The sequence below is a fragment of the Mustela erminea genome, chromosome 17, assembly GCF_009829155.1.
Source record: "Mustela erminea isolate mMusErm1 chromosome 17, mMusErm1.Pri, whole genome shotgun sequence".
Taxonomy (NCBI): Eukaryota; Metazoa; Chordata; class Mammalia; order Carnivora; family Mustelidae; genus Mustela; species Mustela erminea.
Window position 1 is genome coordinate 5,792,946 of NC_045630.1, and position 26,269 is coordinate 5,819,214.

A 26,269-nucleotide genomic window follows, 5' to 3' on the forward strand; every position below is an offset into this window, starting at 1 on the left:
TGTAATAGGGGATTCACTCAATGCTGATATCCGTATCCACGTAAGAGCGACACATAGTCCGTGTCTTAGGAAAAGCTGTGGTCCAGGTGGGGGCGGGGAGCCCACAGACAACTGAGAAAGAAAGAGAAGTCAACTTCAACAGAGAAAATGCTGCTACAGAACCTATGAAGTGTTGTGGGGATTCGGAAGATGGCACGATTAACTCTACCTGGGAGAGGACAGAGAAAGGAGGTCTTCACTTTAGAGAGATGCCATCTGAATGTCACTTGAAAGTTAAGTAGAAGTTTCCTAGGTGGAAAAGCCAAGTGGGCCTTGGGAGAAGAACTGACTTCTGTCCCAGGAGCAGCGGCCTCTGAAAGATCTTGGTGCATTCAGGAAATGGTGAGCATTCCCGGGTTGGCAGACACAAAGGGCGACAGAGAAGCATGGGAACAGAGAGGGATGGGCCGTTGGCCATTTCTAAGGGTGGCCTCATCTGAGGTCCGAATTCTATCTCGGGATCGTTGGGGATCTGGAAGGTTTTTAGCACCAAGAAAAGAACGTGTTCACCTTTGCATTTGGTGACGACTTCCTGAATGGTGGGAAGTGAGCTACAGGGGAATCGTGGCTGCTTATGATATTATTGAAATCTTTTAAAGTGGGTCTGAGTGGCTCGGATGAGGAGAGGCTGATTCTAGAGACACATGTGAGCTGGACATAATTGGATTTGCTGACTTGCTTTAGGAGACTGGATGGGGATGTGTAGTGATTTTTAATAATTCATAATCTTAAAATTTTTGATGGACAATACACAATTTGTTAGTTCATGGGAGGACTTCTTAGCTATATCACAAAAAAAGAGAAGAAAAGAAAAAGAAAGCTGACCATCTGGATACAGGCATATCAAACCTAGTTAGATGCCATTTGTTTATTGTTTTCGATTTTTAGAGGGGCTAAAACTTGGGACTTTTATAAATGTGTATCCCTGAAAAGAATCCCAAGCAAAGGTCAACATTCAGCTGGGTTTAAGGCAGATCAAACCATTTGTTTAAATTCCAGACCATGACTGTTTGTGAAATTGTATTTCAGGCTACTTAGATTTTATTGATTACCTGCTCAAAAGCTGTAAGTCCTGCACAGGGCTTTCTTTTTAATTCATCCACTCTGCTCATGCTGTGTCTTCAAAGCAAGTGCCAGGGATGGAAAGCTGAGTCAGGAAACTGGTTCCAGTAATGGTGTGGGAGGCGGTAAGAGCAGGCTTAAGTCTGAAGTAGAGACCCTGTACTTGCTTCAAAGGAGGGATTTTGTCTTTTTTTTTTTTTTTTAACTGCTTCCAACAACTAGAGTGTAGAGTGTGCTAGAGCTGAAGATCCTGGTGGGCCCTGGGGGGTGGTGAGAGAAATAATCCACCTTTGCTGTGGGAAAGGCCTCGTAGAAAAGGTGTGTCAGGACCTATGTCCAGGAAAGGTAAAGCAAACTGTTTTGAGCAAAATGTTGGAATTTGAACATCTGTGGGTTAGTAGGAATCACTGAGGAACTCACACAGGTGTCAGATTAATGGACACAATTGTTAACCATCCGAGTCATAATACGTAGGAAAGATGAGAAGAAAGAAGAAAAGTCCAGAAACATACAAAAGATGTATTTCGCTACTTGAGAAGGCTTTTAAAAGTTTTAGGAAGAGTGGCACAGCAACAGAATAATGCGATATTAAGTTCCTTTACTTTTAATCATACTTGCTGAAATCTAGAAAATGAAAGTTAAATTTTGTTTGGTTTTGGTAATAGCAGGAGTGTAACTATCAACTTTATAAACCATGAATTGATCTAACTGCTTACATTGTTTACTGTGAGAAAATACTGCTTACCTTACAGTGCTTTGCTATTAGTCAGTACTTTGTAGGCTGACCCATCTTCCGAAGCTGGTGAGGTGTAGATAACTGTGTCGCATTTCCCAGCGCATCTGCAATAAAGTAGTTGCTCGCCAGTAATTACTCCCGAGAACCAGAGTGCGCGTGGGGTAGTGAGAAGCGTGTGGGAGCGTGCAGCTTCATTAACGGGTGCTTTCTTAGTCATTGTTGTATTAGTTCAATGCTTTCCTTGAAATGTCAGTTACAGAGAGAGGCAGTAACTTCTGTTATGGCCACGCACTGCTACGTGCTGCAGGATTTATTTCTACTTTTTCTGGAAGAAGTAGCACTGTAATGCAGCCTCCTTCATGGCTACATTATATGAAGATAAAAGTAGTAAATGATTATAACATTAACTATTGCTAATAACTGTGTTTATTGAATACTTACTAGAGCTTGAGGCACTGTGATTTGCAAAAATTGGATCGTGCTTTTCTCATTTTACAGAGGAAATGTTGCCATTCAGGGGAATTAAGTAACTCGTTCAAAATTGAGAGTAGAAACCAAGGTTTCAATTAATTTTTTTTTAAACTCTAAAAGTACCCTCTTAATTGCCATGAGATCCTACCTTTTCCACTTGTTTTTTTATTTCTGTCAGCTGGTAATGCTAGAAGCTGTGTTAAATATTGAATCCAACCAGATGCCAAGTTATAGTCAGCTTGGATTGTTTTTTTAAAAAAACATTTTTCAAGTTCTCAGAATTATAAACTCTGTGTATTATAGGAAAGCTTACATGCTTAGTTGGGTGGAGGAAAATCTTGCTTTCATTTTAAGGATTTGCTATGACCTTGGGTAAGTCGACTGACCTTCTTGGGTGATATTCAGAGCATTATTGATGTTATTTAATGCGTTCTTATCGATGGTATAAGCAAGATTGTTTAACTATGCTTCCATCCTAATGTTTGATAAGGAAAGGGGCATTTAGACTTAAGGGATCACGCCCCCCCCCCCAATAGTCAGCCAACGATTCAGATGTCAAGTTGAACAGAAATGGACTTCTAAATATAGGTCAAATACATTTTTAAAATCACGTAACCGTGTCTCCTTCCCCATGTCCACACTGGATCCTCCTACTAAGAGGATCTCTGCAGGTTCTGTGCAGTTCTGTTTCCTTTAATTCTGTGCTTATATTTTATTTGCATTATGTTGCTGATGATGGACTAATCTTGTTACAATAGACTCATAAGAAATTGAGAAGTTGGCCCGTTTGTTCAACCAATATAAAATTACAAAGATTACCTTTTCATATGGTTTTCAAAATATGACTTATGAAAAATATTTAATATTGATCTTTATCTGGTACACTGGAGTTTAAATTTCAGTTCCTGTAGCTTTATTAGAAATGAAGGGTATTGCATTAGTGTCTTTTAAACACCTCTGCTCTTTTGGAAGATATTATCCTTTGTTCCAGGCTCAATATACTTTTTCTATGTTCTTATTTCTAACTCCTTTGTTTTTTTTTTTTTTTTTAACACTTTTTAACACTTAGACAGTAATAGCCTCACTCCTTTCAAACCTCAAGCATCAGTCTCTGTTTTTGGTATCGAGTTCAAAATAGTACTCCTCACTCTTCTAAGAGGCAGGTATGGCTTTGTCCTGATTATGGGAAGTGGAAGGCTAGTGAAATAAACTAGTAGCATCTTCAAGGTGAAATACACTTTGTTCCAAACTCATAGCAAGTCAGAAAGCACCTGTGCAGCATCATTACAGGGTCAGAAGAGAGTGTGGGAAGAGATCCCAGCCCATTTATGTGCAACTCTGATTGCCATTTCTTGTTTTTGGTGCTAGTTACAAATAACACAGGTTCACTGAGAGGTTTTGAAGAATATATGAAACTCAAGAGAAAGTAAAAGCATCCATACTTCCATGACCTTGGGCTTTTATAAATTTTCAAACTCTCTCATTGAACAAGAATTACTTACATTATGTGTTATCTATACATATGGATAGTTTACTTTTAGTATTAATTTTGTACACACCCTACCTTTTAAAATGTTTTTGTCATTAATAAAACAAGCTTGTTAACATGATGAAGAAAACCTGGGGGCTGAGGTGGCTTCCTTGGTGAGTTCCACTAAACCTTAAAGGAAGAAATAATACCAGTCCTACCTAAGCTGTGTCCAAATACAGAGAAGGGGACTCTGTCCTACTTATTTATGAGGCGAAACTTTCCCTGATACCAGAACTAGACAGAGTCACTAGAAAATTACAGAGAAGTATCCTTGATCAAAACGTAAGTAGGAAATTCCCTAACAAAATATTTGGACCATTAATCCAATAATATATAAAAAAGAATGTGAGGTTGGTTTAACCACAGAAACTCAACAAAGCATAAAGAAGAAAATTACATAATCTCAATAGACACAGAGAAAGCAGTTAGCAAAATTCAGTGCTTGTTCATAATAAAAAGTCTTGGAAAACTAGGAAGAGGAGGGAAGGGCCTCATCCTAGTAAGTGGAAGCCTATGAAGCCAAGAGCTGACGAGTGTAATGGTGCAAGACAATATTTTCTCCCAAACAATGGAAACAAGTTAAGGACGCTCATTTTTACCATTTCTACTCAACATTATACTGGGGATTCTAGCCATTAAACTAAGGCAAGAAAAATGAATACAAGACACAATGACTAGAAAGGACTAAAACTTTCTCCATGTGCAGATGGCATGATTGTTTATGTAGAAAATTCTGGTAACAGTACTTTTTTTGTTTCAAGATTTTATTTATTTATTTATTTATTTAAATTCCATCTAGTTAACATAGTGTAATATTGGTTTCAGGAGTAGAGTTTAGTGATTCATCATTTGTAGACAACACCCAGTGACCATCCCAAGGGCCCTCCTTACCCGTCACGCCTTTCACCCTGCCCCCTTCCTTCCGGCAATCCTGAGTTTGTTCTCTGCAGTAAGGGTCTGTTTTATGGTTTTTCTCTCTCTTCCCTCCCGCCATGTTTATCTGTTTCATTTTTTAAATTTCACTTAACGAGTGAAATCATTTGGTGTTTGTCTTTGAGTTCCTTCATTTAGCTCCATCCATGTTGTTGCAAATGGCAAGATATCATTCTTTTCTTTTACGGCTGACTGTATTCCATTGTGCATATATATACTGCATTTTTTAATCCCCTCCTCAGTTCTGATGGCAGTACTAAACAACCAATAGAACTAACATAGGAATTTAAGAAATTTATGAAGCAGAGGCGAACATACAAAAATCAATCATATTTCCGTGTCCTAGCAAAGAACAACTGGAATATTAAGTTGCAGAAACAATACCGTTTAAAGCAGCGCGCCGACTGGCATTTATTTATTTATTTATTTTTAAAGGAGTAGGATTTTTTTTTTTAAAGATTTTATTTATTTATTTGACAGACAGAGATCACAAGTAGGCAGAGAGGCAGGCAGAGAGAGAGAGAGGAGGAAGCAGGCTCCCCGCTGAGCAGAGAGCCCAATGCGGGACTCGATTCCAGGACCCTGAGATCATGACCTGAGCCGAAGGCAGCCGCTTAACCCGCTGAGCCACCCAGGTGCCCTTTTTTAGGATTTTTAAAAAAGATTTTTTTTAAAAGATTATTTATTTATTTATTTGACAGAGATCACAAGTAGGCAGAAAGGCAGGCAGAGAGAGAGAGGTGGGGGGTGGGAAGCAGGCTCCCCGCTGAGCAGAGAGCCCAATGCGGGGCTCGATCCCAGGACCCTGAGATCATCACCTGAGCTGAAGGCAGAGGCTTTAACCCACTGAGCCACCCAGGTGCCCCAATAACTGGTATTTAAATAAAAATTTGGAGAAAGAAAAAAGTGGCATGACAAACATGGAATAGGTAGAGATAAAATTTAACAAAATCTAAGCCAGATCTCTACGTTGAAAACTACTTAACATTGTTAACATTGTTACTTAAAGAACTAAGTAAATGGGAGATTTTTCACCAAGAACTGGAAGATTCATTATTAAGATGTCACTTTAGGGGCGCCTGGGTGGCTCAGTTGGTTGGGCGACTGCCTTCGGTTCGGGTCATGATCCCGGAGTCCTGGGATCGAGTCCCGCATCGGGCTCCCAGCTCCATGGGGAGTCTGCTTCTCCGTCTGACCTTCTCCTCTCTCATGCTCTCTCTCACTATCTCTCTGTCAAATAAATAAATAAAATCTTTAAAAAAAAAAAAAAAGATGTCACTTTAATCCCAGATTGATCCGGAGATTCAAACAATCCCCATAATCATTCCAGCAGGCATCTTGTACACACTGACAATTGATTCTAAAATATATGTGTTTTTTTAAAGATTTTATTTATTTGACAGAGAGAGATACATCGAGAGAGAGAGAGAGAATACAAGCAGGGGAATGGGAGAGGGAGAAGCAGGCTTCCTGCTGAGCAGGGAGCCTGATGTGAGGCTCGATCCCAGGATCCTGGGATCATGACCTGAGCTGAAGGCAGAGGCTTAATGGCTGAGCCATCCAGGCGCCCCCTAAAATGTATGTTGAGGTGCAAAAGAACTAGAAAGATAAAAATGGTCTCAGAAAAAAATAAAGTTGGCGGACTAACAAGTACTACCTGATTTTAAGAGTGATGGTAAAACTCCGTCTGTTAGGACATTGTGCTCTGGGCGTGAGAACACACTTGTGGACCCAGAGATCAACGGAACAGAATAGAGCTCCTAGGAATTAAACCCACATATACGTGGTGAGTTTATTTCTCAAAATATCTATCGTGGCAATTCAGTCTTGTTCAGAGAGGGAGAGAGAGTGTAGGCAGTGGGGTAGGGGCAGAGGAAGAGGGACAGACAATATACCTTAAGCGCCACACTTATAGCGCAGTTGCACACGGGGCTCGATCTCACAACCCTGAGATCATGACCTGAGCTGAAATCAAGAGTCCAATGCTTAACTGACTGAGCCAGCCAGGAAATTCTGTTTTTAAAAAAGCTTTTATGCTGGGAAATACAGCTTACATATAGAAAAGTACAGAAGTGTAGCTCAGTGATTTTATCGCAGATCTATCCCCTGTGTCACTGTTGCCTCGGTCAAACAATCAAACGTTGACGGCATCTCAGAAACGTCCTCTCATTCCCGTTCCTTGCTGCCAAAGGTGACTGATGTCCTGACTTGTATGGGAATCACAACTTACTTTTCCTTGTGATTTTACTACACTGGTTTCAGTCCTAAAATACCGTAGTTTAATTTTATCTGCTTTTAGAACTTTGAGTCCTCCAAAGTTTGCATTTTTCTGGGTCTGTTTCTTTTGCTCACATTCAGTTTGTAGTTTGTGCAGAGTTACTGTTCATTTTCTTTTTTGTAGAGTCTCTCCATGGTATGAAGATTTCAGATTTTGTCTAGCTGTTCTGCTGTTTATGAACATACCAGCTTTCTGTCTTGAGTGATACAAATAATGCAGTTATGGGTGTTTGTGAACATTTCCGTGGATGACCATGCACACATTTCTGTTGGGTATATCCCAAGGAGTAGAACTGCTGGGTTATAGGACATGCATGTATTCAGTTTTATGAGATGTGGCTTAATGCTTTTCCAAAGTGCTTTTTTACCAATTTACAGTTTCATCAGGAACATATGAGAATCCCTATTGCTTTACCTTCTTGGCAATTTTGGTATTGTCACTTTTATTATTGTTATTGCTACTATATTGATGACTTTAACCACTTTGATGGATGTGTAATGCTATGCCATTCTGATTTGAACTTAACCTTTCTTTGGTCATTATTGTAGTGTTATTTTCATACATTTATTTGTAGAGTCTTCTTTGAAGCTTCTTACTCATTTTTTCTATAGGTTGATTATAATTTCTTGGTGACCATAGCACTCTTTATTATGGATTCGAATTCTTTGTTTTACTTTATGGTATCTTTCAGTGATTCCTTTAAATGTAGTCCAAATTGGGGTGCCTGGGTGGCTCAGTGGGTTAAAGCCTCTGCCTTCTGCTCAGGTCATGATCTCAGGGTCCTAGGATTGAGCCCCTCATTGGGCTTTCTGCTCAGTGGGGAGCCTGCTTCCCCACCCCATGCCTCCCTGACTGCCTACTTGTGATCTCTGTCAAATAAATAAATAAAATCTTAAAAAAAAGTAGTACAAATTATTAGCCTTTTCCTTGACAGCTAGTATATCAAATGCCCTGTTTAAAAGTCTTTGCCTGCTGTACAAGCAACAGGATGTCCTCCTATATTATCTTTGCAAAGCTTTGTTGCTTTGTCTTTTCTATATTGATATATAGTTACCATAGACATTTTAGGTATAAGGTAGAGAGGTCCTACATTATTATCTGTCTGATGGGTAAGAGACTGGAATGTGGATCTCTTTTCTACTCTGTTGTATGTTTGTGCATTCCGGGCCAACTTTTACCAGGGTACGCTAGTGCTGCATTACCATCAGTCTTCATGTCTAGAACAGACTTCATGTCAAGTTGAGAATTCATGTCTTTCCACTTTGAGTTTTTTAAAGATGGAGGTCCTCTTACTATGAATTTTAGAAGCAGTTTGTCATAGCTACTGAAATGTACGTGCATACATGGGATGGTGATTAGAAGTGCATTTAATTTTAACTATCAGTTTGGAGAAAAGTGAAACAACTGAGACTTAAATCCACAAAGGTAATAAATCCATTCATATGTATTTAAGTCATTTTTATTTTCTCTCATTGCAGTTCGATAGGTTTCTTCCTAGAGGCCAGGTACATTTTTATTCAGTGGCTCCTTAAGGATTTGATTTTTTAAATGCTAAAGTACTATGTTAGTTAAGTTGTATTTCATGTACAGCCCTGTGTAAATTTAAGGTGTACATGTTGTCTTGATATATTTATATTGTAATAAGATTGCCATGGTAACCTTAGCACTTCTATCTTGTCATATAATTATCGTTTCTTCTAGTATTGGGAACAATGGAAATCTGGCCTCTGAGCAATGTTTACAGTATGGCTTTGTTGTCCCTGATCACCGCACTGTATTAGGTCTTTGGGACTTAGTTTTCTGTTTGCAACTATGTGCCCTTAAACATCTCTCTCATTCCCTCCCTCCCCCCCAGCCCCTGGTAACTTCCAGTTTACTCTCTGCTTTTACAGTGACAATTTTAATGAAATAATTACTTTCCATGTATAAGAGATACCATTTCTCTGACCTCATCTCAGCATAACGTCCTTGAGATCTATCCATGTGATGGCAAATGGAGAATTTCCTTTTCTCTCATGGCTGAATAGCATTTCATTATATATTTATACCACATCGTCTGTGTCCACCCACCTGCGGATGAACACTTAGGCTGTTTCCATCTCGTGGCTGTTGTAAATAATGCTGCGGTAAACGTGGGAGGCAGATCATCTCTTCAATACTGTATTTTCATTTCCTTTGGACATGTACCTAGAAGTTAAAGTACTGGATCATATGGCAGTTGTATTTTTTAATTTAAATTTTAGTTAGTTTACACACAGTACAGTATTGTTTTCTGGAGTAGAATTCAGTGATTCATCACTTACATACAAACCTAGTGCTCATCACAGGTGCCCTCTGTAGTAGCCACCACCGGTCTAGCCCAGCTCCCCAGTCACCCCCTTCCATAACCCTCAATTTGTTCTCTATCCTCAAGAGTCTCTAATGGCTTGTTTCCCTCATCCCTTTTTTCTTTACCCCCTTCCTACATGTTTGGCTGCTTTTTCTTAAATTCCACATGAGGGAGGTCATACGGTATTGTCTTACTCTGGCTGACTTAAATTAGCATAATATGCTCTAGCTCCATCCATGTCGTTGCAAATGGCAAGATTTCTTTCTTTTTGATGGCTGAGTAATATTCCTGTGTGTGTGTGTGTGTGTGTGTGTAGGCCAAAACTTCTTTATCCAGTCATCAGTTGACGGACATACATTTGGGCTCTTTCTGTAGTTTTGCTGTTGTTGATAATGCTGTTTAAACATCAGAGTGCACGTACCCCTTTGAATCTGTGTTTTTGTTTTCTTTGGGTAGATGCCTAGCTGCAGTTGCTAGGTCATAGGGTAGCTCTATTTGTAACTTTCTGAGGAATCTCCAAACTTTTCCAGAGTGGCTGCACCAATTTGCATTCCCACTAACCGTGAAAGAGGGTTTCTTCTCCCCGGTCCTTGCCACCACCTGTTGTTTCTCGTGTTGTTAATTGTAGCCGTTCTGACATGTATGAGGTGGGATCTCATCATGATATTGATTTATATTTCCTTAATGAAGATCACATTGAACATCTCTTCATGGGTGTGTTAGTCATCTGCGGGTCTTCTTTGGAAAAAATGTCTTCATGTCTTCTGCACTTTTCTTAACTGGATTATTTGTTTTTTGGATGTTGGGTTTGGTAAGCTCTTTATAGATTTCGGATACTAACCCTTTATCTGATATGTCATTGGCAAATTTCTCCCATTCTGTAGGCTAGATTTAGTTTTGTTAATTTTTCCTTTGGTGTGCAGAAGCTTTTTATTATGATGAAGTCTCAGTAATTCATTTTTGCTTCTGTTTTCCTTGTCTTTGGAGATGTGTCTAATAAGAAGTTGCTGCGGCCAAGGTCAAAGAGGTTACCGCCTGTGTTCTCCTCTAGGGCTTTGATGGTTTCCTGTCTCACATTTAGGTCTTTCATCCATTTTGAATTTGTTTTTGTGTGTGGTATAAGAAAGTGGTTCAGTTTCATTCTTCTGCATGTTGCTGTCCAGTTTTCTCAACACCATTTGTTGAAGAGACATTTTTTCCATTGGACATTCTTTCCTGCTTTGTTGAAGATTAGTTGGCCATATAATTGTGGACCCATTTCTGGGTTTTCTATCCTGTTCCATTGACCTTTGTGTCTGTTTTTGTCCCAACCCATAGGGTCTCGATGACTACAGCTTTGTAATAAAGCTTGAAATCCAGAATCATGATGCCTCCAGTTTTGATTTCTTTTTTCAGAATTGCTTTAGCTTTTGAGGTCTTTCTGGTTCCACACAAATTTTGGGATTGTTCTAGCTCTGTAAAAAATGATGATGTTATTTTCATAGGGATTGCATGAAATGTGTAGATTGCTTTGGGTAAGATGGACATTTTAACAACGCTTGTTCATCCAAACCAGGAGCATGGAATGTTTTTCCATTCCTTTTTGTCCTCTTCCATTTCTTTCATAAGTGTTCTGTAGTTTTCAGAGTACAGATCTTTAACTTTACTAGTTAAGTTGATTCCCTAGGTATCTCACTGGTTTTGGTGCAGTTGCACATGCGATTAATTGCTTGATTTGTCTTTCGCTACTTCATTATTGGTGTATTAAAATGCAACAATTTTTTTAAAAAAGGATTTTATTTATTTATTTGACAGACACAGATCACAAGCAGAGAGAGAGGAAGGGAAGCAGGCTCCCTGCTGAGCAGAGAGCCCAATGCGGGCCTTGATCCCAGGACCCGGGGATCATGACCTGAGCTGGAGGCAGAGGCTTTAACCCACTGAGCCACCCAGGCGCCCCATAAATGCAACAGATTTTGCCCGTTGATTTTATATCCTGCAACTATGATGAATTCCTGTATCATCCTAGCAGTGTTTTGGTGGAGTCTTTCAAGTTTTCTACATTGAGTATCATGTTGTCTGCAGAAAGTGGAAGTCTGACGGCTTCCTTGCTAATTTGGATGCCTTTTGTTTCTTTTGTTGTCTGATTGCTGAGGCTAAGACTTCCAGTACTATGTTAAAAAGTAATGGTAAGAGTGGACATCCCTGTCTTGTTCCTGACCGAAGGGAAAAGGTTCTCAATTTTTCCCTTTCGAGGATGGTATTAGCTGTGGGTCTGCTGCCTGTGGCCTTTATGTGTTGGAGTATATTCCATCTGTCCCTACTTTGTGGAGTGTTTGTATCAAGGCAGGACGCTGTATTTTGTCAAGTGCTTTTACTGCCATCTGTTGACAGGATCACATGTTTCGTATCCTCTTTTCATAGTGTGGTATCACATGCATTGATTTGCTAATATTGAACCAACCCTGCAGACCAGGAATAAATCCCACTTGATCGTGGTGAATAATTCTTTTAATGTCCTGTTGGATTCGATTTGCTAGTATTTTCTTGAGAATTTTTGCATTCATGTTTATCTGGAATATTGACCTATAATTCTCCTTTTTAGTGGGGTCTTCGTTTGATTTTGGAATCAAGGTAGTGCTGGCTTCATAGCAGCTGTTAGGAGGTTTTCCTCCCACTTCTATTTTTTGGAACAGTTCGAGAAGTATAAGTGCCAACTCTTCCTTAAATGTCTGCTGGAATTCCCCTGGGAAGCCATCTGGTCCAGGACTTTTGTGTTTTGGGAGATTTCTGATGACTGATTGGATTTCTTTGCTGGTTATGGTTTTCTATTTCTTCCCGTTTCAGTTTTGATAATTTGTAGGTTTCTAGGAATTTGTCCATTTCTTAAGGGATTGCTCAGTTGGCATATGAATTTTCATAATACTGTCTTACTGTTTGTATTTCTGTTATGTTGTGATCTCCTCTCTCATTCGTGATTTTACTTATTTGGGTCCCTTCTCTTTTCCTTTTGATACTTCTGGCTAGGTGTTTATCAGTTTTGTTAATTCTTTTGAAGATTCAGCTCTTAGTTTCATTAATGTGTTCTACTATTTTTGTTTGTTTTGTTTCTGTATCCTTTATTTCTGCTCTGATCTTATTTCCTTTCTTCTATTGGCTTTAGGCTTTATTCGTGCTTTCTTTTCTAGCTCCTTTAGGTGTAAAGCTAGGTTGTGTACTTGAGACTTTTCTTGTTTCTTGAGGAAGGCCTTTAGCGCAATATAGTTCCCTCTTAGGACTGCCTTTGCTGCATCCCAAATTTTTGGACTGTGATGTCTTCATTTTCATTTGTTTCTAGGTATATTTAAAAATTTCTTCTTTAATTTCCTGGTTAATCCATTCATTCTTTAGTAGGATTTGTGGTTATTCCAATTTTTTTCTCATGGTTGACTTCATTTCATAGCGCTGTGGTCTGAAAATACGCATGTATGATTGTGACCTTTCTGTACTTGTTGAGGATTGATTTGTGACTCAGTATGTGATATTCTGCAAGATGTTCCATGTGCACTTGAAAAAAAAATTGTATTCTGCTGCTTTAGGATGAAATGTTCTGAATTTATCTGTTAAGTCCCTCTGATCCAGTGTGTCATTCAAAGCCCTTGTTTCCTTGTTGATTTTCTACTTAGATGGTCTGTCTTTGGCTGTTAACGTCGCCTACTATTATTGTATTATTATGCATGAGTTTCTTTATGTTTATTATTAATTTATATATTTGAATGTTGTAAGTGGAACATAAATATTTACAATTCTTAGATCTTCTTGATGGATAGACCCCTTATGATATAATGCCCTTCTTTGTCTCTTGTTATAGTCTTTGGTCTAAAATCTAGTTTGTAGGGATGGTTGGGTGGTTGGGTGGTTCAGTCAGTTAAGCATCTGCCTTTGGCTCTGATCATGATCCTAGGGTTTTGGGATTGAGTCCCGCATTGGGCTCCTTGTTCAGCAGGGAGCCTGCTTTGTCCTCTGCCTGCCCTTCCCTTTGCTTGTGCTCTGTCTCTCTCTGTCTCAAATTAATAAAAGTCTTCAAAAAAATAAAGTAAAATCTAACTTTTTGAGGAAACTCCATATTGTTTTTCAGTTTGCATTTCCACCAACAATGGAAAGGGATCCTTTTTGTCCACATCCTTGTCACACCTGTTGTTTCTTGTGTTGTTTTTAGCTACTCTTACAGGCGTGAGGCGCTATCTCAGTGTGGTTTTGATTTGTATTTTCCCTGAGGATCAGTAATGTTGAACATTTTTCCTGTGCCTATTGGTCATCTGTAGGTCTTTTTTTTTGAAAAAATGTCAGTTTATGTCTTCTGTCCATTTTTTTATTGGATTGTATTTCTTCGTGTTGACTTCTATAAGTTCTTTCTATATTTTGGATTTGGGTGTTGACTTCTATAAGTTCTTTCTGTATTTTATTAGATATGTCATTTGCAAATATCTCCTCCCATTCTGTAGGTTGCCTTCTTGTTGAGCTGATTGTTTTCTTCCCTGTGCAGAAGTTTTTGTTTTGATGTAGTCCCAAGAGTTTATTTTTGATTTTGTTTCCCTTGTCTCAGGACACCTCTGTAATGGGAAATTGCTACAGCTAATGTCAACGAGGTTACCACCAGTGTTCTTTACCAGGATTTTTATGTTTTTTGGTCTCACATGTAGGTCTTTAATCCACTTTGAATTTATTTTTGTGCATAGGCTAAGAAAGTGGTCAGGTTTCCTTCTTTTGCATGTTGTTCTCCAGTTTTCCCAACACCATTTGTCGAAGAGACAGTCTTTTTCCTGTGGGGTATTCTTTCCTGTTTTGTCAAACATCAATTGAACATGTAATTGTGGGTTCACTTCTGGGTTTTCTGTTCTGTTCTATCTTTATAGATGTCTATTTTTGCGCCAGTACCATACTGTTTTGATCACTACTGCTTTGTAACGTATCTTGATGTCTGGACTTGTGATGCCTGCAGCTTTGCTTTTCTTTTTCAAGACTGCTTTGGTTATTCAGGGTCTTTCTTGGTTCCATAGAAATTTTAGGGCTGTTCTAGCTCTGTAAAAATGCTGGTGTTATTTTGGTAGGGATCGCATTAAATGTGTAGATTGCTTTGGGTGGTGTAGACATTTTAATAATATTTGTTTTTCCAATTGATCAACATGGAATGTTTTTCCATAGCTAAGAAAATAACCCTTTATATTATCCTGAAACATTTTCAATGATTTCAGCTCTTCTATAGATTGTCTTTTTGATGTTACCTTTATTATTCTTTTGTATTTGTCTTTTTTGTATACGCTTCTAGGTTTATAACTTCTGATTTAAGTGCCAGCCAGGGATGCTTTGAGCAAGCACATTCACATGTTCTGTTTAGAGTTGATTAAGTGAGTGTAATATAATGTTAATTGTGTTAAGATTGTGGCAGAAATATAAGTGTGACAATGATGTAGTGATTTAAAGAAAGCTGGAGTAAAGCATGTGCACTATGATTATAGCTACAGAAGACATTCAATATAGACAATAATATACCCAGGGCATGCTGTCATGTGTGCTACTGATGAGGTTTTATTTTTCTAATTTCTCCTACCCCAAAGCAATTTTATAGAGTTGTGTTATTGGCTTTTGTTGTTGTTGTGGTTTTATAATTAAATTGTCAATGCAAGCCAAAATATTAAGAGTACAACTTGGTCCACTGCCATAGATCTACATTTTTTTCTGACAGTCATGAAATAAAAGTTCAAATGAGCTAAAATAGGCATATCAGTGGATCTTTCATCATTCATCTACTGCTAATTATAATTTATTGCTGGCTTATTACAAAATTAATTACAATGATTAGTAAGAAAACAAAGATATCATTAAAAAAATTAGCTACCAATGGAAAGAAAAAGAAAAAATGACAAAGAATAAAATGGAACCAGGAAAGAGGCTGATAAGAAACACATATTCTGGAATTCTGAAACATGTGGCAAGTGGGCCATGTACTTAAGTTTTTTAATAGCCGAAACAATAAACAAATTTGGTTAACACAGTGGTCCATAAGATGGAAAAAGTACAAATAAACTCAAGATGCCATCTAAATATTTAATTTTTTCGGCTAAGCTATAACATTCTAAGATTGGGAATAAAATTATCTTCAGAACTCTCCTGTAGAAAATACTGTGTGATGGGATGAATATTTTTGGTTATCTTCTTTTAATGGACATAGCAGTCTCTCTCAGTGTCACACCCATGCACAGCTTTCAGGTGAAGGAACTCTTGAGGCCAGTAGATCCAGGTATAGCTAAAAGGGCCCTTGGGTGGCTGGAGGTAGATTTTATCTATGCACTCAGTGGGGGAATATATTATATGTGAAGACATGGATGCGGGGCACACTTTGCTGCTGCTGTTGTTTTCCCCGTCAGTCAAGCTTAAAAATACTTTTTATGGGGGCACCTGGGTGGCTCAGTGGGTTAAAGCCTTCTGCCTTCAGCTCGGGTCATGATCCCAGGGTCCTGGAATCGAGCTCCGCATCGGGCTCTCTGCTCAGTGGGGAGCCTGCTTCCCCTTCTCTCTCTGCCTAATTGTGACTCCTCTCTCTCTCTGTCAAATAAATAAAAAATAGCTTTTTTTTTTTAAAAAGGAAAAAATAATATTTATGGATAATTGACCTAGAGTGTTGTAAAGTTTCAGATGCATAACACAGTTGGCTAAGTGGCCGACTCTTGATTTTGGCTCAGGCCATGATCTCAGGATCCTGGAACTGAGTGCCACATCTGGCTCCACGCTCAGCGGGGGTCTGCTTGAGCTTCTCTCTCTCTCCCCTTCTCCCCACTGTCGCTCTCTCTCCCTCTCTAAAATAAATAAATAAAATTGTACACACTATTCACCACAATAAATATAGGTACCATCTGTCACTGTACAACGTTATCAGTATTATTGACTATAATTACCTGTCCTGGGCTTTTCGTCTTCCTGATTTCCCAGTTTTGTAACTGGAGGTTTGTACCTCTTGAATCTCCTTCACCTATTTCTCCTATCCCTTCTGGCAACTACCAGTTCTCTGTATTTATAAGTCTGTATCTCTTGTTATTTATTCCTTCCTTCCCTCCTTCCTCTCTCTCTCTCTCTCTCTTTCTTTCTTAAGATTTTATTTATTTATTTGAGAGAACAAAAGTGAGAGAGATCACAGAGGGAAAAAGAGAGGTAGACTCGTCACTGAACAGGGAGCCCGATGTGGGGCCCTCTCCCAGGACCCGTAGGTCATAATCTGAGCTGAAACTTAACCGTATGAGCTAGCCAGGTGCCCCTCATGTTTGTTTTCTCATTTGTTTTTCTTTTTGGATTCCACGTATAAGTGAAATCGTATAGTATTTGTTTTTCTCTGATTTATTTCACTTAGTGTAATAAGTCCATCTGTGTTACAAGTGACAAGATCCCATTCTTTTTCACGGCCGAGTAATAATCCAGTGTGTCTGTATGTGTGTGGCTGTGTGTGTGTGTGTGTGTGGGCACATGCCCCACACCTTCTTTATCTGTTCATCTGTTGATAGACTCTTCAGCTGTGTCCATATCTTGCCAATTGTAAATAATGTTGCAATGAACATAGGAACAGAGGACCTGAATAGACATAACAAAGAGACATAACAGATGGCCAGCAGAAAGAAATGATTCACAACATCCTTAAACATCCCGGAAATGCAAGTCCAAACTACAGTGAGATAACACCCACATTGGTCCGAATGGCTAACAGCAAAAAGACAAGAAATAACAAATGTTGGAGAGGATGTGAGAAAATGTTACCCTTGTACACTGTGGTGGGGACGCAAGTTGATGCAACCACTGTCGAAAACCATGTGCAGTTTCCTCAAGAAATAAAAAAATAGTATTACCATACAATCCAGTATTCCGCTGTGGGTATTTACACAAGGAGAACTCAAACACTCATTTGAAAACATATATTCACCCTCGGTCAGACTTCTGATATTTGATGGGGGATTGTACTTCCTGGACTATCTGAGATACAGTTCTATATTTTACCACTCAAATACAGATTTATTAGCCTGGTGGACACTTGAGCGTGGGCAGTGCTGAGAGTTTCTGAGGAAGTGAGGAACCCCAAAGATTTATTCTCACATGTATGGACATCCCATCTGATGAGTTACAGGAATACCAACGGGAAGGGCAATACTTCCTCTCAGAGAATAGTTTAGATTGACTTTAACATACAGATTAATGGACAATGAAATTTTCTTGCATAAAGCACTATCAGAAAAGTATTAACCTGACATTTTAAGGTGACAACTAAATCCTCACTCTGACTTGAAAAATCTCAGTGAAGCATTCTTAGACTGTCTAACTCTGACTATTATATTTTCCAGTGGGTTCTCTTAAAACAAACTATGGATTACAGCTCTGAGTTATGTTGGGGTTATTATTAAATATTTGCCAAGCGTAACTGTTCTTTCTTTTTTGAGATAGTGGGTTTATGGCCTATTTATGTCACTTTTAGTGTGTGATTTTAAATCTTCTGATCTGCCCATGCTGGAAAGCTTATATTTGTTTTCTTTAACAGGAAGAAATGATCCAGTTCAACAAAAGTCAAACAGATTTCAAGAATTTAAAGGAGTGGGAGCAGTGTCATGGGACCATAATCCTGTTTTAACCCAGATATAAAATTATGATTTGATTTGTCAAAAAATTTTATTGCTCTTGACCCTTGTAGTTCCTTAATACTCATGGTGTGTCTGCTGTGTGTACAGAACAATATTCTGGGGGAAAGGGGAGTTAGTTACAGGATATGGTAGTTGGAGCGAGGGGCTAATAAGCCTATATGGGAAAATAACAAATATATTTCTGAAGTGTTAGAAAAAAATAACAACAGAAAAAAAGACATTCGTGGATGGTTGAGGAAAGACCACAGAGCAATCATTAATTAAATTCAAAATTTAGGAACAATCAGTGCAAATGCCAAGACAACTTTGGAGATCAGAGTTTGCTGAACGAGTTTCCCGTCATAAAGCAAAGATGTAGTGTGAGTTCTGTATCTTGATATGTACATATGATAACAATTTTGAATTCCTCTGAAAAGGACTTTTTAAATATAAGAAATGTCCTAATCAAACATAGACTTTAAAAAATCAAAACAAGTAGTACTCATGATGTGTTATTTTTGAATAACAGCATGTCATTTTCATAGCTCTTTCCACATAGTATTTGCTCCGGCTTCATGCCAACCCTATAAAAAAGACTGAGGTAGGCATTTTTCCTGATTTACTGCTGAGAACATCAAGACCTCGTAAAGCTAGGATTTTTGTCTATGGTGCCGCACTGATAATATCTTAGGAATTTCATCAACTCCCTATTTTTCTTTATATTGCATAATTGCTGATAGGGTAGGTAGAACTGGTGACTTAATAGCTTTCTTTTCCATCTCATAGCCTCAAAGTACCTTTTCAGTACCCTGTTGAGTAAATGAAGGAAAATAAGATTACCAGCTACGGCCATGGCTCATATTGACAAGCCATCGTTTTATTTCTTTTGTGTCTGGTAATTCTGTTAATCCAGTAGACAAGTAGGGTTATCATCTCGAGTAGTCATCGCCCCGTCGTCAAGTGCTAGGGGAGATGTATAGGACCTGTGTACATACTTGATGTGCTAAAGGAGTTCTCGGTCCATTTGGGGAAAGATCAGATGCACTCAGGAAAGTGGTAAGCCACTGACCTGGGTAGCATACCATTACTCCTCAAAATGAGGGGTGGCAGGTTCTGTATCAGTGTTCTGAGGCAGGAGTGGCCCAGGTGAGGTGGGACTTCAGCTAGACCTTCCCTGAGGGATTTGATTCCATGAGGTGGCAGAACAGGGTAGGCATTGAGTGGAGTGAAACTTGACTGAGGGAACATGGAGAAATGAATTGGGAAGGGGAGAAAGTCATATAGAAAAATTTAAATGATAGGTTGAAGAGTTGGCATCTGTAGGTGTTAAAAAGCCGTGAAAGAAATCTGTGTTTTGCTTAATTTCTCCATGCTTTGAAGGAGCAATTTTGAGTTGACCATTACGGCATTGTGACATGCTATGGTCCTGGGGTATGGCTAAAAAAACCTAGAGGACCGACCAGAATTTATTGTTGTTGTTTTTTATTTGAGGTTTATAAAGTGCTTTTAGCATACTTTGTATTTTGGCAGATTGTGAAATCCGAAATGAGACTCTTTATCCCCTTGACTGTTGAGGACTTTTTTAATATGGCGCCAAATTTGAGGCTGAGGGTCTGTTGCTAAGATGGCGGAGCTCTCTAGGCAAGAGTTCCTTTGTCAGCCAGGGTGCAGCTTGCCTCCCGGGGAGGCGTTTGACTCCACTTTCCATGAAACATTCATGTGTTACAGACACAAAACAGGCAGGAATCTGTGCCTGATGGTTGGCAACAAGCATGGAGACATTCTTCTGATGCGGTGGCTAGATGGTGTCCTGTCAGGGCATCAAGCCTTGACACCGTCCCTCACCCAAGTCTTATTCTGTTCCTGTGGGGATGAGGGTATCTTCTGGCATTTTTGCCAATCCTCATAAAGTGAATTACTATAGTTTCACCAGGGAGAGCTTATTTTTCACATCACTTTAATTAAACTACTAATTTCAGCAGTGAGAAGCTATTTCTGACATTCACTATGCTACATAGCGAAGCCTTTGGCATTGATCAAGTATGAATAGTTGAAGGAGGTATGGATAGCTGAAATGCTTGCCCAGCTCTGCAGTGTGACCCTTGCTTAATTATTTAATTATTTATTTATTTAAATTTATTTATTGACAGACAGAGATCACAAGTAGGCAGAGAGGCAGGCAGAGAGAGAGGAAGAAGCAGGCTCCCCGCTGAGCAGAGAGCCCGATGCAGGGCTCGATGCCAGGACCCTGAGATCATGACCTGAGGCAAAGGCATAACCCACTGAGCCACCCAGGCACCCGGATCCTTTCTTATTGATACAAGCCAATCCCGGGAGTCTGAATGGTCAATCAGGGCCAATGTCCCTAATGGCAAAGCTTAAATCTACAGACGTGTTGTATCTTAATATCTACGCTGAATGATAGTTTGTGAATTTCTTAGACTCATTTATTAAACACATGATGGAAATAGCAATGCTTGTCCTTGATTAACCCTGTTTAAACTAGAGCCTCAACATGGTGATTATGATATACATATAGATACTTTGTTTTGTTTTGTTTTTGATTTGTTCACAACCATACTCTTGTTTTCTTTGCTTTACTTTATGTGGATCAAAAACTGTGGGGAAATATTCTAAGTAAGGAAAGTGTCCCAAAGAGACTGGGGGCTTATCTTGCACATACTGAGTGCATACGTCCTAAAATGGTTAAACATGTTATTCCGAAATCCTAAGGAGCAGTTTTCCAAGGTGCTCATACGCCTCAGAGTGGCCTCCTCTGTGAGATTCCCACTTTGCTCCCTGGCACTAGGTGTACTTCTGAGCCGCCTTCTCATTCTGTCCAGATTCTGTCGGTCTGCCACTGGGAAGCCCTTTCTTTGCCAGACGATCCCTGTCCAATTCTTTTATTCTTGGCAGGTTCATTTGCTTTTTCATGGTTTCAATCCTAACCAGTCCCCAGCCTGGACCCGAGATAAGTTGGTTTCCTAGGCTTTTTGTTGTTGAGGGCAGGGAAGCTGTCATTGTCCCCTAGTGCTCAAGTACGGCCTGTCCTTTGACTTTGCTACAACTGTTTACACCAACTTTAAAGGGACATGATATTCAAATGCCTTAAACATGCGAGTTCAGGGAGGGCTCCGATCGAATGTCTGGACTTTCTGCTCTTATGATTTCTGCAGCCTCACATGGCATCTCTACCACCAAAGACAGACTTAGATTTTGCTATGGAAAAGAAGTTGAGGGGCACCTGGGTGGCTCAGTCGTTAAGGGTCTGCCTTCATCTCAGGTCATGATCCCAGGGTTCTGGGACCGAGCCCCACATTGTGCTCTGTGCTCTGCAGGAAACCTGCTTCTCCCTCTCTGAATCTTTTAAAAAAAAAAAAAGAAAGAAAAGTTGAGACAAGTATTGTCCTGAAAGTGAAATTACTTTTTGAAAGAATGTTTATGAACCTACATCAGGTAGTTTTCAGTGCTGTTTTAATGTTTGATATATGTGTATATGCAACACTCCCGCATATGTGTATGTATACATGTATGATAGACATGTGTGTGTGCATTTATGTGATAGAAATGACGTTGTAGTGCAGTGATCCAAAAACTTTGTTTTTTTCATAACCGAATTAAAATAGCTTTACATTTATTTATGTGTTACTACAGCAAGATCAACTTTACACCTGGGCTGCGGTCAGCCAGCCCACTCACTCACTGGACTACACGGAAGGGCAGTTTCCCAGGCGAGCCTCGTCCGTTCGGCCACCATCGAAGCCTCCTGATGAAGAACATGGGCTGAAGGCTGCTGAAACAGGTGCGACCCCGGGGGCAGTTTCTTGGGCTAGGATCGGCAGCGGCCCCACGTACAACCGCCGGAGTCTCGTTACATTGAAAATTGTTACGCTCCACCTTCAAGGCTGCTGAGTCAGAATTTTAGGGAAAAGGACACTGGAATTACCCAGTTATTATTGTGTAGACGCAAATTTGTGAACTGGCGCTTCAGGCGGCGAGCTCTACCCACTGCCCGAGGTGACAGGAGTCACTCACCCTGTGTGGACTCAGAATGACAAAAGGAAATTTCTGTCCGTTGCCTTCAAACGCGGTGTCCACCTTACTCCACTCTCTTCCCTTACTGCTTTCCTTTTTTTTTTTTTTTTTAAGATTTTATTTATTTAACTGAGAGAGAGATCACAAGTAGGCAGAGAGGCAGGCAGAGGGGAGGGGGAAGCAGGCTCCCCGCTGAGCAGAGAGCCCGATGCGGGGCTCGATCCTGATCTGAGCCGAAGGCAGAGGCTTAACCCGCTGAGGCCCCCCGGGCGCCCCTCCTTGTGCTTTTCTTGATCCTCTTCTTTGTCTTCAGAGATGATGGGGACACAGAGATAAAAGTTTCATTGAACAACATTTTAAGTCATCTTTCCAAACCTGCACAGTGTTCAGATGTAGTTATTCTTCTCGAAAAGTTTTCTTTTGGGTTGTTTTTCTCTTTGCATCTTTTGTTGTCTTCAAGTATTTTGCGTTATCGGCGGGGAAGATAGCGTGAGATTAATATCAGCTTTATACGAAGACTGGAAGTGGGAAAACGCGTTGTGTTTGTCTAAGGAATTAAGAATCCTATTTGTGTGATCATGTTTTGTGAAATTGGGTTGTTTAATTCCTTTTTTAAAGAAGTTTTTCTGTTTGGTATGATAAACTCCTGACTTCTCAGTGGACTGACTCAGAAGTGGAGAGTGCATCAGAGAGCGTTATTGCTCTTCAGCAATGTACCCTGCACCGAATTCTCCTCAAAAGTAACACAAGTGTTAAGAGTTACGAATTTTTACTTTTTGGGGCACCTGGGTGGCTCAGTCGGTTAAGTGTCTGACTCTTGGTTTTGGCTCAGGTCCTCATCTCAGGGTCGTGAGATCGACCCCCGAGTTGGACTCCACGCTCAGCAGGGAGTCTGAGGTCCTTTCTCTCCCTTTCCCTCTGCTCCTGCCCCCCACTGTCTCTCTCTCTCTCTCTCAAATAAGTTAATACATCTAAAAAAATTAAAAAAAATTTTTTTTCCTCATTGGTTTGTAGAGAGAAAGTCATTAATCTGGACTTGTAATAAAAGAGTATAAGATAAGAACATGGAGCTTTGTAAGGTCGGGTAAATTTCTTAATCCCTATACTCAATTTCCTAACCTGTAGAAAGTCGATAAGAATAGCATCTACCACATAGGGCTGTTTTGTGAAAATTATCTAAGTTAATGCATGTTCAAGCATAGAGTTAGCAATCAGAATGCAATGTCAGACTTAGTATAATTGTTTGCTATTGTTATTGTTATTATTATTACTTGACATCTTTATTACTTCCTCATGAGTTCCCTTTAAAACCAGTAGTGACCCACAGTGTTAAGGATTTTATTCTAGGCCCCTTTCCAAAGGGAATGTAGTGTTCATAATCCCATTTTTTTACTCCACTGTCTGAAGGGATGCTTACACCTCTCTTCTTTCTACTGAAGCCCAGAATGGGGGGCCCACACCCAACTGCATGTGTCCCCTTTTTAATGTCCGATGCTTCTGAAACATGGCTGAGTGTTCACTAGGGGGACTTATACTCCCTGAAATGAACAACAAATGAGAGAGAAGAGTAGGAAACTTTGTCCCATGTAGGGCTCAGAATTTTTTGGAACATGGTACAGTTGATCAAGGGCCAAGGTCTAGGGTTCCTTAATGCTTATATCATCAGGGATGAAGGGGTTCTAACATGATAATACCTGAAAATAATCACATAAAAGCATAGTTTTAAAAAGAAAAACACAACTGAAAGTATTGCTTCTGTTAAGTGCACTGTGTTATATGTGTTAAAAAATCACTTTAACTTCTTGCTAGGAAACAGCCAGGTGTAGATAGAAAAGAATCAACAGTTTCACTGAGCACTCTCTTAGCACTCGTCCTTGTCTTGTGTTTTACATCATGACTAGTGTCGTATTTTCATTTTTTTTCTTTCCTGGTATGCCTTTCCCCACTTTTTCGAAATATTCACATTTTCCTCTAAAATTTTAAGGCTCTTTAAAAAAGTTTCAAAGTATATTATTGCTTTTGTATACTGGGGGAGGACTGGATGGAAAGCTATTGATAATCTAAATTTTAGTTTGGTTAAAGATGATAGTTGGAATTGATACGGGGAACTTTTTAACTTCATTTTCTCGTTATTTGGTGTAGCTTGCAAAATGCCAGATCAAGTAATTTTTAAAATAGTAACTTGTATCCTTTTATAATATGCATTCTTGAAGGGGAGGTTGGAGGTAAGTAGAAGATAATTTTGTGTAGTGACTTGTTTTTCTCCAGTTGATCTGTTAAAAACCTGAATGGCCATATAGCATTCTTTTGTCCAAATGATCTAATGGCACTTTCTTTTTTTAAAATTTTTAAATTTTTAAAAATTTTTAAATTTAAGTTTTTCAGTGTTCCAAGATTCATTGTTTATGCACCACACCCAGTGCTCCATGCAGTATGTCTAGTGCCACTTTCTCAACTTTTTCTGCTGTGACTCCATGGGCCATTCTCATTCTGAGGGCCATACCACTCTCTTGTACTCTGTCAGTCAGTGGTAAGTGAGAGGGTCAGTAATACAGCAAAAACCCTACATAGAATCTGCTACTTGAAGAAAAAAAAAAAAAAAAAAAAAAAAAAATATATATATATATATATATATATATATATATTTGGTGAAACATTGACAACATAATTATTAATAGTAATGAACAATTTGCAGTACATTTAATGACTGTGGCCATACATTGCTGTAGAGTGACGTCATGGTTGAAACCAGTCTTTGCAGCATGTGGCCCCTTTCAATTTTAGTTTAAAATAAAAGGGTTCAATGACTTTTTTCTTTTTGAAGAAGAAGGATTTTCATTTACATCTTAGAAAACTGAAACTTGTTTCTGTCTTGTGGCTCATTTTCATTACTGATCCCTAATTCACATGTCCAGCTAATGCAGATTTCTCATGCATCTGACTCCCATATTTTTGTAATCCCTTCTCTAAGAGAGGCTTTTCTCCACCTTTCATACAATGGCGAAAGAACCAGCCCTCCTCTATAGGGATTTGAGGTGAGGAGGTCAAGGTGAAGCCTTGGTGCCTCTCCCTGCCCGTGAGCAGGAGAAGGGCTGCAGATTCTTGGGAATCTTTTGCAGTTGGCATTGTCTCCACAGAAAAGCCCGAGGTGTGAAAATTGACCTTTTGAAGCTACAGAATGCCTCCTGGAAGGATAAGGCTAGTTGGAAAGGAAATCAGGAAGGAACGTTCTGCAAGATTTGGTGGTAGAAACATGGATAAGAAGGAAATACCTTTCCATTTATCTTGTTTCCTCTTTATCTTTTCTCTCTTCATTTTTCTTTACTTATATGATGCAACACCCTCTGTGTTTCTTTTTTTCGAGTCCCATGGCATTTTATTCTTATCTGTATCATTCATATTACTTATACATTATAATTTTTCTGTTTGACATATCTGTCTTCCTTGGAGACTCCCCACATTTCAAGACCTCCGGGCACACAGTATATGTTTAAGTATTTAAGCCAGTAAATTAAGATCTTTTGTTGAAAAAGATCTGAATGAGTATCTACTTATCACATTCATGGAAGCATTTGAGGGAGAGTTTTGTGTGTGCTGAAACAGCCCATGGACCATTTTCTGGGCTCAATACCAAGTTTCAAAAGTTATTCGCTGATTCACAGAAATCAAAGAGATAATTAACTCCAGTTTTCAAATTTATGAAGACTACGGAGGGTGTCTAGATGGTTATGGGGAATCGATCGTTCTTACCGTGTTTTAGAAACATCAGGCCCCTTATCTTTCTCTGAAAATGTAAATGGTCAGGAGGAGTGCCTTTAGGAAGGCAATCTGGAGACAGAAAGTCCGGAAGGAAACTATGTGCAAGGAGAGTTGATAGAAACGTGGCAGAGACTTTTTATAGAGAAATGCTATAAGTCGTGCTTACAGCTGGCTGAAAGCAGTGCGACCCATTTTAGCTCCAGAAAAGATTTGAGCAGCTTATAAATATCTAAGCTCTACAAAAGAATTACAATGGAAATTAAGTTGAAGGAATTTAGGATGGTGCAATAAAATGAAGCCAGGGCAAGGTTGCGCGCAAATGTATCGCAGAAGCGCTTGGAATTTGCAAAGGTAGGTGGAGATTTTTCCTCCGGTTTAAAGCAAAGTGGGAAGTGGGGACAATTTTATAATCATCCCCTGTGTCCATGAGGTTAAAAACAATAACGTCTCAGAGACATACTTTTCTGGCCTTCTATATAAA

The 26,269-nt window shown here is 39.3% G+C and overlaps 1 protein-coding gene across 2 annotated transcripts in view; it reads left to right on the forward strand.

Moving 5' to 3' along the window:
- The window catches only part of FMN2 (formin 2), a 371,000-nt gene that overhangs the window by 69,712 nt on the left and 275,019 nt on the right, over positions 1-26,269 (forward strand). The window contains exons 3-4 of one of the 2 annotated variants that reach the window (XM_032319379.1): positions 21,649-21,796; positions 24,243-24,254. In XM_032319379.1, the coding sequence (XP_032175270.1) occupies positions 21,649-21,796; positions 24,243-24,254 (160 nt within the window). The remainder of the gene's footprint in view (positions 1-21,648; positions 21,797-24,242; positions 24,255-26,269) is intronic. The other variant, XM_032319378.1, reaches the window with a different exon arrangement.